A 13,143-nucleotide genomic window follows, 5' to 3' on the forward strand; every position below is an offset into this window, starting at 1 on the left:
TCTTCCTTCCTTCCTTCTTTTCCTTCCTCCCTTCCTTCCTTCCTTCATTCCTTTCTCCCTTTCTTCCTTCTTTCTTTCCTTCCTTCCTCCCTTTCTTCCTTCCTTCCTTCCTTCCTTCTTACCTTCTCTTCCTTCCTTCCTTCCTTCCTTCTTTCCTTCCTTCCTTCCTTCCTTCCTTCCTTCCTTCCATCTTTCCTCCCTCCCTCCCTTCCTTCCTTCCATCTTTCCTCCCTTCCTTCCTTCCTTCCTTCCTTCCTTCTTTCCTTCCTTTCTTATTTTCCTTCCTTCCTTCCATCTTTCCTTACTGTCTTATCTTTTTATATCCCTAAAATCAGCACCTCTGCAACCTGACTGCATTATAGTGAAAAATATGAGTAAAGATTAAAAACAACTAAATCAGTTTCACAAACAGCATTTTTTATACATAAATATTAATTTAGTGCATCATGTGAACGTTACATATAAACTTAACAACTCAAATTATCAATAAATGTCCTTTAAAAATCCTCAGTTTTAAGAAATATTAGCGTTTTTCCATCTTAAAGAACCATAAAGTCCCAGATCTGCTGCTGACTGACTGACGGACTCATATTCAGATGAACTGAGCGCTTCACAGAGCTGCCAGTCAACATCTCTGCAGGTGAGACACGCTCAGAATAAATAAATAAAAACCTGAGACACACAAAAATAAAAATAAAACTGACTCTGAGAAGCTGAAGAAAAACACAGTGTTGTGTTGCTAGAAGTGGATTATATTTATTCCACATTTTAGTTCATGTTTATTTTTCTGTATATAATCAGATTTATATGATAAACTACTGGTTACACCAATTGACACTGAGCTGCATCACATCATTAACCCTTTTAACCTTTCACATTATACATAAACAGTAAATCCAGTAAGTTTTATCTTTAAACTGATACTGTGTTTACCTGAGAGATTAAGTGGAAGGTGAAACACAACTTTACTTTCATATGAATGCTGGCTGGTTTCTGTGGGCCTGGGGACAAACACAGTACACATAGAGGTGGGGGGGGGGGAGGTGGGGGGGGGGGGGGGGGTTGTCAGGGTGGTTGGTGGTGAATGGTGGTGAGGGCGGGGGGGGGGGGGGGGGGGGGGTCCAAAGGAAATACTGGACAAAAAGCCCCTGAACAGGTTAATCCGGTCATGCTTTGTTGCACATTTTCTTTCTTTTTGAAAGTTGTTTAGTCTCACTTCCTGTTAGACAAGAGCAGCAGCAGCAGTGGAAGAAGAAGAAGAAGAAGAAGAAGAAGAAGAAGAAGAAGAAGAAGAAGAAGAAGAAGAAGAAGAAGAAGAAGAAGAAGTAGAAGAAGTACTCTGATCCTTTATTTAAGTAAAAGTACAAATACAGCAAAGTAAAAATACTACATTAAAAGTAAAAGTCCTGCATTAAAAACCCTACTATAGTAAAAGTACTGCAGTATTATAGTGATGTAGTATGCAGTATTACAGTAAAAGTACTGCAGTATTATGAGCGATGTAGTATGCAGTATTACAGTAAAAGTACTGCAGTATTATAGTGATGTAGTATGCAGTATTACAGTAAAAGTACTGCAGTATTATGAGTGATGTAGTATGCAGTATTACAGTAAAAGTACTGCAGTATTATGAGCGATGTAGTATGCAGTATTACAGTAAAAGTACTGCAGTATTATGAGTGATGTAGTATGCAGTATTACAGTAAAAGTACTGCAGTATTATGAGTGATGTAGTATGCAGTATTACAGTAAAAGTACTGCAGTATTATGAGCGATGTAGTATGCAGTATTACAGTAAAAGTACTGCAGTATTATGAGTGATGTAGTATGCAGTATTACAGTAAAAGTACTGCAGTATTATGAGTGATGTAGTATGCAGTATTACAGTAAAAGTACTGCAGTATTATGAGCGATGTAGTATGCAGTATTACAGTAAAAGTACTGCAGTATTATGAGTGATGTAGTATGCAGTATTACAGTAAAAGTACTGCAGTATTATGAGTGATGTAGTATGCAGTATTACAGTAAAAGTACTGCAGTATTATGAGTGATGTAGTATGCAGTATTACAGTAAAAGTACTGCAGTATTATGAGCGATGTAGTATGCAGTATTACAGTAAAAGTACTGCAGTATTATGAGTGATGTAGTATGCAGTATTACAGTAAAAGTACTGCAGTATTATGAGCGATGTAGTATGCAGTATTACAGTAAAAGTACTGCAGTATTATGAGTGATGTAGTATGCAGTATTACAGTAAAAGTACTGCAGTATTATGAGTGATGTAGTATGCAGTATTACAGTAAAAGTACTGCAGTATTATGAGTGATGTAGTATGCAGTATTACAGTAAAAGTACTGCAGTATTATAGTGATGTAGTATGCAGTATTACAGTAAAGTAGTGGTTTGGTCCTCTGACTGATATATTATTATTATGACATCATTAGATTATTAATAGTGAAGCATCAGTGTTAGAGCAGCATGTTGCTGTTGTAGCTGCTGGAGGTGGAGCTAGTTATAATATAAATATATAAAGTAAAGTTAGAATCTGTGTTTAAATAAATTCCTCTCTTCCACCGCTAAAACCAGATTTCTACTGAGCATGCGCAGTAGCGGATCCTGGCTGCGGTTGTTTGAGGAAGTTTCTAACTCTTGAACCTGTGAGATCATTCTTCATGTTAGCTTGTCTGCTGCTACAGGTGAGTGTTTTACTGCTTCACACTGATTCATATCTCTAATCTGACGCTGTGAAAGTGTCTCATGAAGCGTCGGAAGGTTTTTATAAAAGGAAAGTAGAAGAGTAGAGAGGTTGAAACGTGTTCACGTCGCAGTTTAAACTGTTTTTCTGTGTTAATGAAGCAGCTCAGGTGAGTCTCAGGTGTTAGTTTAACATTAGCTGTGTGTGGAAACGTGTTACTGAGGCTCATATCTTTACTTTCTTTTAGTTCACGTCATAAATGCATCACTGAAATAGAGATAATGTGACTTTCTGAAGGTTTTATAGCATTTTTACACCATTAAAACGCCTTAAACCGTCACATAGTGTTTATATTATGACTCATAATAAATCTACACACCAGCTCACATTAATAAACTCCCCATTAGTCATTAATGAAGACTCTATTCTGTTTATTTATGTTAAAAAAGACATTTAAAATCACTGTTTTAAGCTCCAGGAGAACATTTAATAGAATATAAAGAATACAGCAACATGTTTTAATGCTTATGTGATTAAAAACAAGTGAAATTTGGACATTTTCATACATGTAAATGTGTATCAGCTGACCATAAAATGTAAAAAATGATGCATTTTATTTCCATTTTTTGTCACATTAGGAAAAGTCCACTTAGAGGAAATGAGTATTTGGTGTTTTTACAGCTTTTAAATGTAAAAATGTTTCATCTTTCTCTGTTTTAGGAGCGAACATGTTTAAATATTCAATCAATCTTTATTTGTATAAACCATCTTAACAACCTACAAATAATATATGTTATATATTTACTATAATAAACCATCTATTTACTGTTAAAAACAAGCAGTTTAAACAATATTATATCTGTTTTTTAACATTATTTTGCTGCTTGACGACATAGAGAGTGTTTTTATTTTAGGTTTTACACCATTAATATCACACAGTATCACATCCTATTTAACCAAAGACATGAGATTATAATAATGAGCAATAAATATTTAAATGTATTTTATTGAACCATTAAAAGAAATCCTAATAACAACTTTTAAAACTATTTATAACATAAAATGTGGAGAAATTACACAAAAAATATAACATTTTAAGATATTATTGTGCGATTTGGGCGAATTAATGAAAAGTAATCGAACTTCAGAATTAAATAGTAATTATTCTTCTGTTAATGTTTCTCTGTTTAGGAGCGAACATGTTTAAACTCTGCTCATTAATCTATTTTTCTCTCTTCATGTTCAGACTAATATCATCAACAATGAGCTCAACATGTGACCTGGAGCAGATGGCAGAAATAGGTGAGTTTAACACACAGGATCAGATTAAAACAGTGTTATTATTATAAATAAAGTGTAATGATGATGATACAGTGATTAGCTCCCAGTGTTCCCAGTGTTCCCAGTAACTCCACATAGAGGAGGAGCTGACTGGGATAAGCTTCATTAATAAAGACTTCCTGTTACTGGTGGAGCTGCTGCTGATGATTCACTGCAGAACAGATGAGAATGATTAACAGAGTTACAGTAAATAACATGAGACCAGTGTGGAGGCATGTTAAGTTGAGTTTATTTTAGTCATTAAAGTCAAATACACTGTATAAATAAAGTAAATAATCAGGCTTCCTAGTCCTTCATCTCTATTACAGATAGTGACAAACCAAAAGGGAAAAATAAAAGTTAAAATAAACGAATAAATAAAGCAGCATCATAGTCATTTAATAACATAAAACACATAATAATACAATAAAAATATACACATATGGTTATGGTTGTATATCCCCATAAGTACCAAGTAATTCATTACAAAGTTCATTTAAGGGTCAGTAACAGATAAGTGTTGGCAAGATGATTAATTCAAAAATACCTAGTAAATATCTAGTTTTAAAAGCAGCATCAGGTTTGTTAAAATGTACATTTAGTATTTTTGTTGGTTTTATAGGAGATAAATTCAGACTGAACTCAGCTGCTCCGTAGCAGCAAGACATCATGGACGTCCGTAGCAGCAAGACATCATGGAGGTCCGAGTTACGCCTAGTTCAATATAATCAATATATTAAAAAAAGATCAATAAGAGAAAACTGGATCAATGTGTAATTAAGGTTTTATTGTTTAATGATTGTTTTATAAATGGATGAATACAGAAAAAGACCTTAAAGAGATCTTAAAAACTAGTTTTAAACGGCATCTTTTATTAGTCAGTATGAACAAGACGAACGTGGGTCAGTAATAATAAGTGTTGGTAAGATGATGAATTCATAAATCAGTTAAACTAGATTTAAAAGCAACATCAGGTTTGTTAAAATGTACATTTAGTATTTTTGTTGGTTTTATATCATTTGAAATGACATTTGCACCATTTTTTACCAAAAGTAAGACTGAATGCTCCTGAAAATGTCAAATGGTGTAACCACAAAAGAATGATAGATATTACATATTTTATCACCTACAGTGTATTTAAGTGGACTTATACTAATAATGACTTCATTTAAAACATGTAAATGTTTCCTGATCTCCATGGTGACCAGAGTAAATGTAATATTTAGAACAATTGTATTCCATTACCTTTATTTAATATAAAAGTTATAATGTAAGATCATGCCAATTGAAACCTCCACACATTAAGTCATGTTGAGTTTTCTTCTTCTTCTGCGTCTCTGTTGTCGGAGCGAATCATTTCCTGTCTGCTATCAGACGAGTCGCTGTGTGTGTTTACACAAAACTTCCAGCAGCAAAATAAACATCCAACAACCTGATTCAGCTGATAGTTTCCTCTCCTCCTGCTCCTCCTCCTCCTCCTCCTCCTCCTCCTCCCCCTCCTCCTCCTCCTCCTCCTCTCTGCTGATAATCTGTATTTTTAGGAACAGATAAGAACATAATGGTGGAAGTGGGAGGAGGTGCAGTCTGATGTGTAAAATGTTTATTTTTGTTTTCCTGTGACTGTGACAGAGCTTCAGAGGGAGGAAGAGGAGGAGGAAGAGGAGGATCAGAGGAGGAAGAGGAGCGTCCCGGACCGTCCGTCACTTCCTCCCAGTGTGCTCAGCCCTGATTCATCACATCCGTACTACGACGTGGCTCGACACGGCATCATCCAGGTCTCCGGTCAGTTTAACCGTTACCATGGAAACGCAACTCTGAATGAAAAAATACAGTTAACGTGATGTCACTTCCTTTCATATCACTGCCTTGGGTTAGGGTTATATTCACACAACTAAAGATTGAGGAAAAGAAAAGCAAAGAATAATGTTTTTAATACCATTTTCTTGGTGTTCCTACAAATTTAATAAATAAAAATACCAAGTAATATCTGAACATCTCCTGTCAAATGATACCTGCAATTGATCCTTTTTACACCCAGAAATAGAAAATATGACTATTTGTATGGACTTGCTCACAGCCAATCAATGCACGCGTTCTTGGATGTAATGCGACGTGATTGGCCGACAGCAGCTGCAAGCCGTCTGTGGTGGTGAAGTCGAGTTATTAGTTGAATGCATTTGTGTAGAAATCAAATCCTGTAGCTGTGGATCAGTGGAGGCCTGATGTTTATCTAATGAGGTATTGAGTTAGTTTCACTTTAAGGGTTCTATGGTTGTTTTCATCGTCTGTTAAACATTGCCGATCTCTACTGATGTTAAATAAAACTGGTCTGTTTTCTCTTCAGGTGACGATAACTACGGCAGGAAGTTGATCATCTTCAGCAGCTGTTGTCTTCCTCCGTCTCACCAGCTGAACCATCGCCGCCTGCTCGAGTACGTCCACCTTAAAACCATCACACTAATAATCAGTGTCTTCATTTATTAATCTGCTCATTATTTTCTCCTTTAATTAATTAATAAGAATAAATAATCAGCAGATTAATTGAATTTGGACACCAAAATGTTAATACAGTTTTTTGGCCTTTATTTAATTTTTATATATTTTTATTTTATTTTATTCATGTTTTTAAATATTGATTTATTTTAATTGCTTTTATTACATTTTCATAATACTGTTTCCTTTGCTGCAGGTATCTGAAGTTCACATTGGACCAGTATGTGGAGATGGATTACATCCTGGTTTATTTCCACTTCGGCCTTCGCAGCAGCAACAAGCCGTCTCTGCGATGGTTACGAGAAGCGTACGGAGAGTTCGACAGGAAGTACGTCATCAGTGTGTGTTTTAACACTTTTTTCCCTCAAATAAAACTCAGAACTGCAGCGACCAATCGATCAGCAATCAACTACTTTAATAATCAAACAGTTGTTTTAGTTAAATATATATTTATTTTAAGTTAAAGTGAATTCTGCTGGTTTCAGCTTCTCAGACGTGAACACTGGAAACTTTTCTGTGTCGTATAGTAAACTGAATATTTAGTTTTTTTATCACTGATCAGGAAACATGAGACATGATGACGTCAGATTGAGCTACAGTATAAAAAATTATTAATCCATGGATTATATTTGTGGAACGCTGGATTTTTTTCAGTCTGTTAGAGCTGCAACAACTCATGATGTATTTTTTTGTCTATGAAGTGTATAAAAAAAGTGTATAAGATTTGTGAATTTATGTGAAAACTAAATTGTAAATATCAATTGTTGCAGCTCTAACAGACTCCACTATGATCTGTTTCATGATAAATTATAATTTGTGAATAAATTGTCAGATTGTAAATTGATTTTGACTCCGCTGCTCTGATCCTGACTCACTTTGAATCACCTGCATGTTGTTCCAGATACAAGAAGAACCTGAAGACTCTCTACGTCGTCCATCCAACAAACTTCATCCGGATTGTCTGGAACATTTTCAAACCTCTGATCAGGTAAACCCTCCGAAACGTTGCAGCGGCTCCGACTTGTTGCAGCTTGCGGCGGCTCCGACTCGTTGCAGCGGTTCCGACTCGTTGCAGCCTGCGGCGGCTCCGACTCGTTGCTCCGTCCCTGACTTGTTGCAGCAGCTCCGACTCGTTGCAGCGGCTCCGACTCGTTGCAGCGGCTCCTAACTCGCTGCAGCTGCTCCGACTCGGTGCAGCGGCTCCGACTCGGTGCAGCGGTTCCGACTCGTTGCTCCGACTCGTCGCATCGGCTCCGACCAGCTTCAGTCACCCTGACGTTTCCCCTCGTTTTTCCTTTCAGTCACAAGTTCGGGAAGAAGCTGACGTACGTGAACTACCTGGCCGAGCTGAGAGAACATCTGAACTACGAGCAGCTCATCATCCCTCCAGACGTACTCAGGTACTTTTATAATAACAACCAATAAGCAAAGCTGTAAGTGGGCCGGTACTCAACGATACACAGGACCAACACTTCTAGATTTTAACCTCTGGCCTTTTTTTCCCTCTTTGTTGTTTTTTCTCTCAGACATGATGAGAAGTTACGAGCCGCTCAGAAGGACGGCCCCCCCCCCACAGTGAAAACTCCCCCGCCTCGACCCCCGCTGCCCACACAGCAGTTTGGAGTCAGTCTGCAGTAGTGAGTGTCGAGTTAAACACTTTGTACAGCTTCATAATGAGATGAGTGTTGTTGTCAATCAATCAATCAATCAATCAATCTTATCTAAAAACAGCCTCAGAGAGAAGAACAGGTCGGAGTTAATCCCTCCTGTGATGAGTCAGACTGTCGCCTACCTGAAGGAGAAAGGTGAGCGTCTCCGTCTCACCAATAACGATTAAACGCAGCTTCGAGATGTTTTAACGACAAAATGTAGAAGAATGTGCATCAATGTTTCCCCAAAGTTCAAACATGTTCAGTTTACAGCAGGAAATATTCACATTTAAGAAGCTGAATCACAAATATTTTGCTTTTTTCTCTTTAAAAAAAATGACATCAGTTTAATTTTCTGTTTATCAATTAATTGAGTAAACGTTACAGCTACAGTTATTTTATTATCGATTCATCGCTTCATCAGTAAAATGTCAGTAAATAGTTTTAATAGAAGACGTTATTGTTTAAGATTAATAGTCCATTTTAAATTTACAAATAAATGTACAGATTTTTTACAAATGTACAGTTTTTTACATACATTTACAAATCTGTAAAACAGTTTTTTTTGCACTTTTCTGACATTTTATAGACAAAACGATAAATCATAAATAAATCATCAGTCATCTTACAGACGGAATAAATCCAATTTTCCATAAATTAATTATTTTTTTATACAGTAGCTCAATGTGACATCATCATCTTTCATGTTGCCTGATCATAAAAAAACAAAAATATTCATTTACTGTCACGTACGACACAGAAAAGCTTCAAATCTTCACATCTGAGAAGCTGAAACTGAAGAATATTCAACTTTTAAAATGAATATTTGATTACCAAGATAAACTATTGATGTGTTTTAGTTTAACGTAGAGATGAAACAATAATTAATTAATCAGTTTATCAGTCTGAAAATCTGTTGGTAATTATTTTAGTTAGTTTTAGTTTATTTTTCTAGTAAAAATGCTCGTATGTGACGATGTGATTATTCTGAGGTTTAAAAAAAAAAACCCACTTAAATATTATAATAAGTAGAATATTTCCCACTTTTTCAACAGAACCTGATTTATGGACTTTATAGAGTAAAGATTGATCAGAGTGTTGTTGTGTCTGCAGGCGTCCGGACCGAGGGAATCTTCAGACGCTCGGCTCGAGTTCAGCTCATCAAAGATGTTCAGAAACTCTACAACCTGGGTGAGACTCTATCTCTCTGTTCCAGGAAGAGACGATCAATACACCTCTCTGTGTGTGTGTGTGTGTGTGTACGTGTGTGTGTGTGTGTGTGTGTGTGTGTGTGTGTGTGTGTGTGCTTCTTCAGTTTTTGTTGTGTAAAGTTTCTTTTGAGTATTTTGTAAAGTTGCTCTTTAAATAAAATGTGTTGTTATGATTATTTTTACTGTTTTTTAGGGAAACCTGTAAACTTCGACCTGTACAACGACGTCCACGTTCCTGCTGTCATCCTGAAGACGTTTCTCAGAGAGCTGCCGGAACCGCTGCTCACATTCAGAGTCTACAGCCAGGTTCATGATATACTCAGTGAGTACAGGAGGAAGAGGAGGAGGAGGAGGAAGAGGAGCAAGAGGAGGGAAGAGGAAGAGGAGGAGGAGGGTATAACGTAGGGCTGGACGATTATGGCAAAATCATAATCGCGATTATTTTGATCGATATTGAAATCGCGATTATAAAACACGATTATTCATAGATTTGTAAACATAAGCATTTATTGAACCACAGAACTCAACTTGAAATATATTTGAACAGCACAACCAGAAATAAATTAAAATCAAGAAAAAAATAGATAAATGGAAATAATAGTCACACGCATTTCAAGCAGTTCACACGCTCTCACGCTCACACCTATCGTTTCTCACGCTGAGAAATGATAGATCCCACCGCACAGAAATTAATATATTATATACAGAATGTAATCCAGACATCCCAACTGTCCCGCATATTGATAGCGGCTCCCTGATGCCCGCAAATGAGATCTAATCTCCCGGAATCTGGAGCAAACGAGCGCGCGTGTGTTTGTGTGACTATTAATGCAGCGTGTGTGAGAGCACAGCGTCCTTATAACTCTGTGTTGCTGCTTATTAGACAGCAGCAACACCCCCCCCCCCCCCCCCCCCCCCCCCCCCCCCGGAACGGACCCTGATGTCTGTTTAATCTCACGCTAAACTTTTCATGAAACTTGAGAGCACTGATTTGCACACTATTTCTTTCTTTTCGACGTCCGACAGCTCAAAGCCAAAATATTTTCAGATCACTGAAGATGTCCCAGTCCTACCTTTCTTCTTGTCAACCAAAGGCTGCTTTTCTGTCATTTTAAATCTCCCCAGATCTGCGCAGAAACACATCGTTCTTCCAGCGGGTCTAACATAAGGGGGGGGACACAGAACTTGCTGGAAAAGACGGGGGCGTTGGATTTATGTCACAGGTGCGCCTCGTCGGGCGGAACAATAATCGTTTTAAGTCGATTATTATGTTTTTATAATCGTGGGAGGCCAAAATTGATATTGAAATTCAATTAATCGTCCAGCTCTAGTATAACATAGTGTAGAGATATCAGTGTATTTCCATCAGTTAATATCAGATTTCATGAATTCTGTTGTAAAAATCTGCCTGTGTTAATTTCCCGAAGTAATATTAAGGAATCTCTGTGCTGCTCCTCTAGCAGTGATCATGTGACCAGTGTTCAGCAGAGATGTTGTGATGTTGTGTTGCAGACGTGGAGACTTCTCTGCGGGTGACCAGGTGCAAGCAGATCGTTGAAAGTCTTCCTGAACATAACTTCGTCGTGCTGAAGTTCCTGCTGAGTTTCCTCCACACGGGTAAAACAACCTCTTTTCCTTCCTCCCTTCCTTCTTTCCTCCACACGGTAAAAACAACCTGCTGCTGTCTTTATGTTTCATATTTAACTGAAGGACTGTTTGGCCCAAAGGTGTCAAACTCATTTCAGTTTAAGGGCCACGTAGAGTCCAATCAGATCTCAAGGGAGACGGACCATTAAAACTACAACGGGGTATCATTTAACTCTTTCACATACAGTTCATATTCTGACTCATATTTAGTCTCAACATCAATTAACACTCATAAATCCCACATCACTCATTAATTAATGTTTGATTCATCTTATCACAATCACTATTTTATGGTCCAGATGAGCATTTTATAGAATATGAAGAATACAACATGTTTAACCCTCCTGGTGTCCTCGAGTCAAGGAAGGAAGGATGGAAGGGAGGAAGGGAGGAAGAAGGAAGGAAAGGAGGGAGGAAGGAAGGCAGGAAAGAAAAGAAGGAAGGGAGGAAGAAGGAAGGAAAGGGGGGAGGAAGAATGAAGGAAAGGAGGGAGGAAGGAAGGGAGGAAGAAGGATGGAAAGGAGGGAGGAAGGAAGGAAGGAAGGAAGAAAAGGAGGGAGGAAGGAAGGCAGGAAAGAAAAGAAGGAAGGAAAGAAGGAAGGAGGGAAGGTAGGAGGGAGGGAGGGAGGAAAGAAGGAAGGAAGGAGGGAGGGAGAAAAGAAAAGAGGAAGGGAGGAAGGAAGGAAAGGAGAGGGAGGGAGGGAGGGAGGAAGGAAGGAAGGACAGAAGGAAGGAAGAAAGGGGGCGGGGGGAAGGAAAGAGAGAAGGAGGGAGGGAGGGAGGAAGGAAGGACAGAAGGAAGGAAGAAAGGGGGACGGAGGAAGGAAAGAGAGAAGGAGGGAGGGAAGAAGGACAGACAGAAGGAAGGAAGGAAAGGAGGGAGGATGGAAGAAGGGGAAGGAATGAAAGAAGGAAGGAAGGTAGGAGGGAGGGAGGAAAGAAGGAAGGAGTGTTAAGAAGTGACTTTAATATCCGGTGTCTGCTGGTCTTCAGGTGTCTCTGGAGAGCATCGTCAACAAGATGAGTGCGTCTAACCTGGCCTGCGTGTTCGGGGTGAACCTGGTTTGGCCTCGTCAGGGTTCGATCTCTCTGTCCGCTCTGACGCCCATAAACATCTTCACCGAGATCCTCATCGAACATTTCCCCAGCGTGTTCGGCTCCCGCTGCCCACCGGCTCAGGTAACGCCCTGAACCAGCGGGTCAGAGCCTGAACCAGCAGGTCAGCGCCGCAGCGGGTCAGAGACTCCAGAGGGATGGACGCCGGGTTTTTGGTTGTTTTGGTTTTTTACTATAAAGGTTATTTTGGGACGCTTTGCTTTGGTGAGATATTTAACCTTCGTGTCGTCCTCCCGGGTCAAATTTACCCCGTCTGTTTTATGTTCCTTCCTTCCTTCCTTCCTTCCTTCCTTCCTTTCTTCCCTTCCTTCTTTCCTTCTTTCCTACCTCTATCTTTTCCTCCCTTCCTTCTTTCCTTCCTCCATCCTTCTGTCCTTTCTCCCTCCCTCCCTCCTTCTTTCCTACCCTCTTTCCTTCCGTCCTTCCTCCCTTCCTTCCTTCTTTCCTACCTCCCTCCTTCTCTCTTTCCTTCCTCCCTTCCTTTTTTCCTCTGTCCTTCCCTACTTCCTTTCCTTCCTCCCTTCTTTCTTTCCTTTCCTTCCTTCCTTGTTCCTCCCTTCTTCCCTCCCTTCCTTCCTTCTTCCTCCCTCCCTCCCTTCCTTGACTGGAATACAACAGGAAACCCTCCTGTTGTCTTCGAAGAGAGAGTGTTTTGAGTGTTTTGAGTGTGTTCCAGTTGTACTCTGAAGTTGAAAGCCCCCTGAAGTCAGATGAACCTCAGCAACCTCGTCCATCAACAGTGTGAAAGTTGTATTAACTTCCTGTTTATTAGCATTAAATCAGTCGTACACTAAACGCTGTCCAACTTCCATCTGTGGACGTGATGCTACGATGTTTGTATGAAACTCTACTGGTTTTCTGACTTCTACGAACTCGGGTGTGACGTCATTCCCAGCTCAGACTTCCAACTTCCGAGGTATTGAACGCAGCATTTTTCTCCGTCCACCAAACTTTTTTTTGTTGGCTTCTTACGTCTTAAAAAGTCGGCAGCGTTTCATCACAGATGGACAA

The 13,143-nt window shown here is 39.0% G+C and overlaps 1 protein-coding gene across 1 annotated transcript; it reads left to right on the top strand.

Annotated features, from left to right (window-relative positions):
* The first annotated feature begins 3,958 nt into the window (after positions 1 to 3,958).
* On the top strand, positions 3,959 to 12,207 carry LOC134004263 (rho GTPase-activating protein 8-like). Its single transcript, XM_062443482.1, has 12 exons — positions 3,959 to 3,998; positions 5,646 to 5,798; positions 6,361 to 6,448; positions 6,706 to 6,837; positions 7,411 to 7,497; positions 7,811 to 7,909; positions 8,036 to 8,146; positions 8,241 to 8,314; positions 9,272 to 9,349; positions 9,563 to 9,691; positions 10,882 to 10,981; positions 12,006 to 12,207. The coding sequence occupies exons 1-12, from the start codon at positions 3,959 to 3,961 to the stop codon at positions 12,205 to 12,207; spliced, it is 1,293 nt and encodes a 430-aa protein (XP_062299466.1).
* The last annotated feature ends 936 nt before the right edge of the window (positions 12,208 to 13,143 follow it).

The sequence above is a fragment of the Scomber scombrus genome, chromosome 22 (genome assembly GCF_963691925.1).
Source record: "Scomber scombrus chromosome 22, fScoSco1.1, whole genome shotgun sequence".
Classification (NCBI taxonomy): domain Eukaryota; kingdom Metazoa; phylum Chordata; class Actinopteri; order Scombriformes; family Scombridae; genus Scomber; species Scomber scombrus.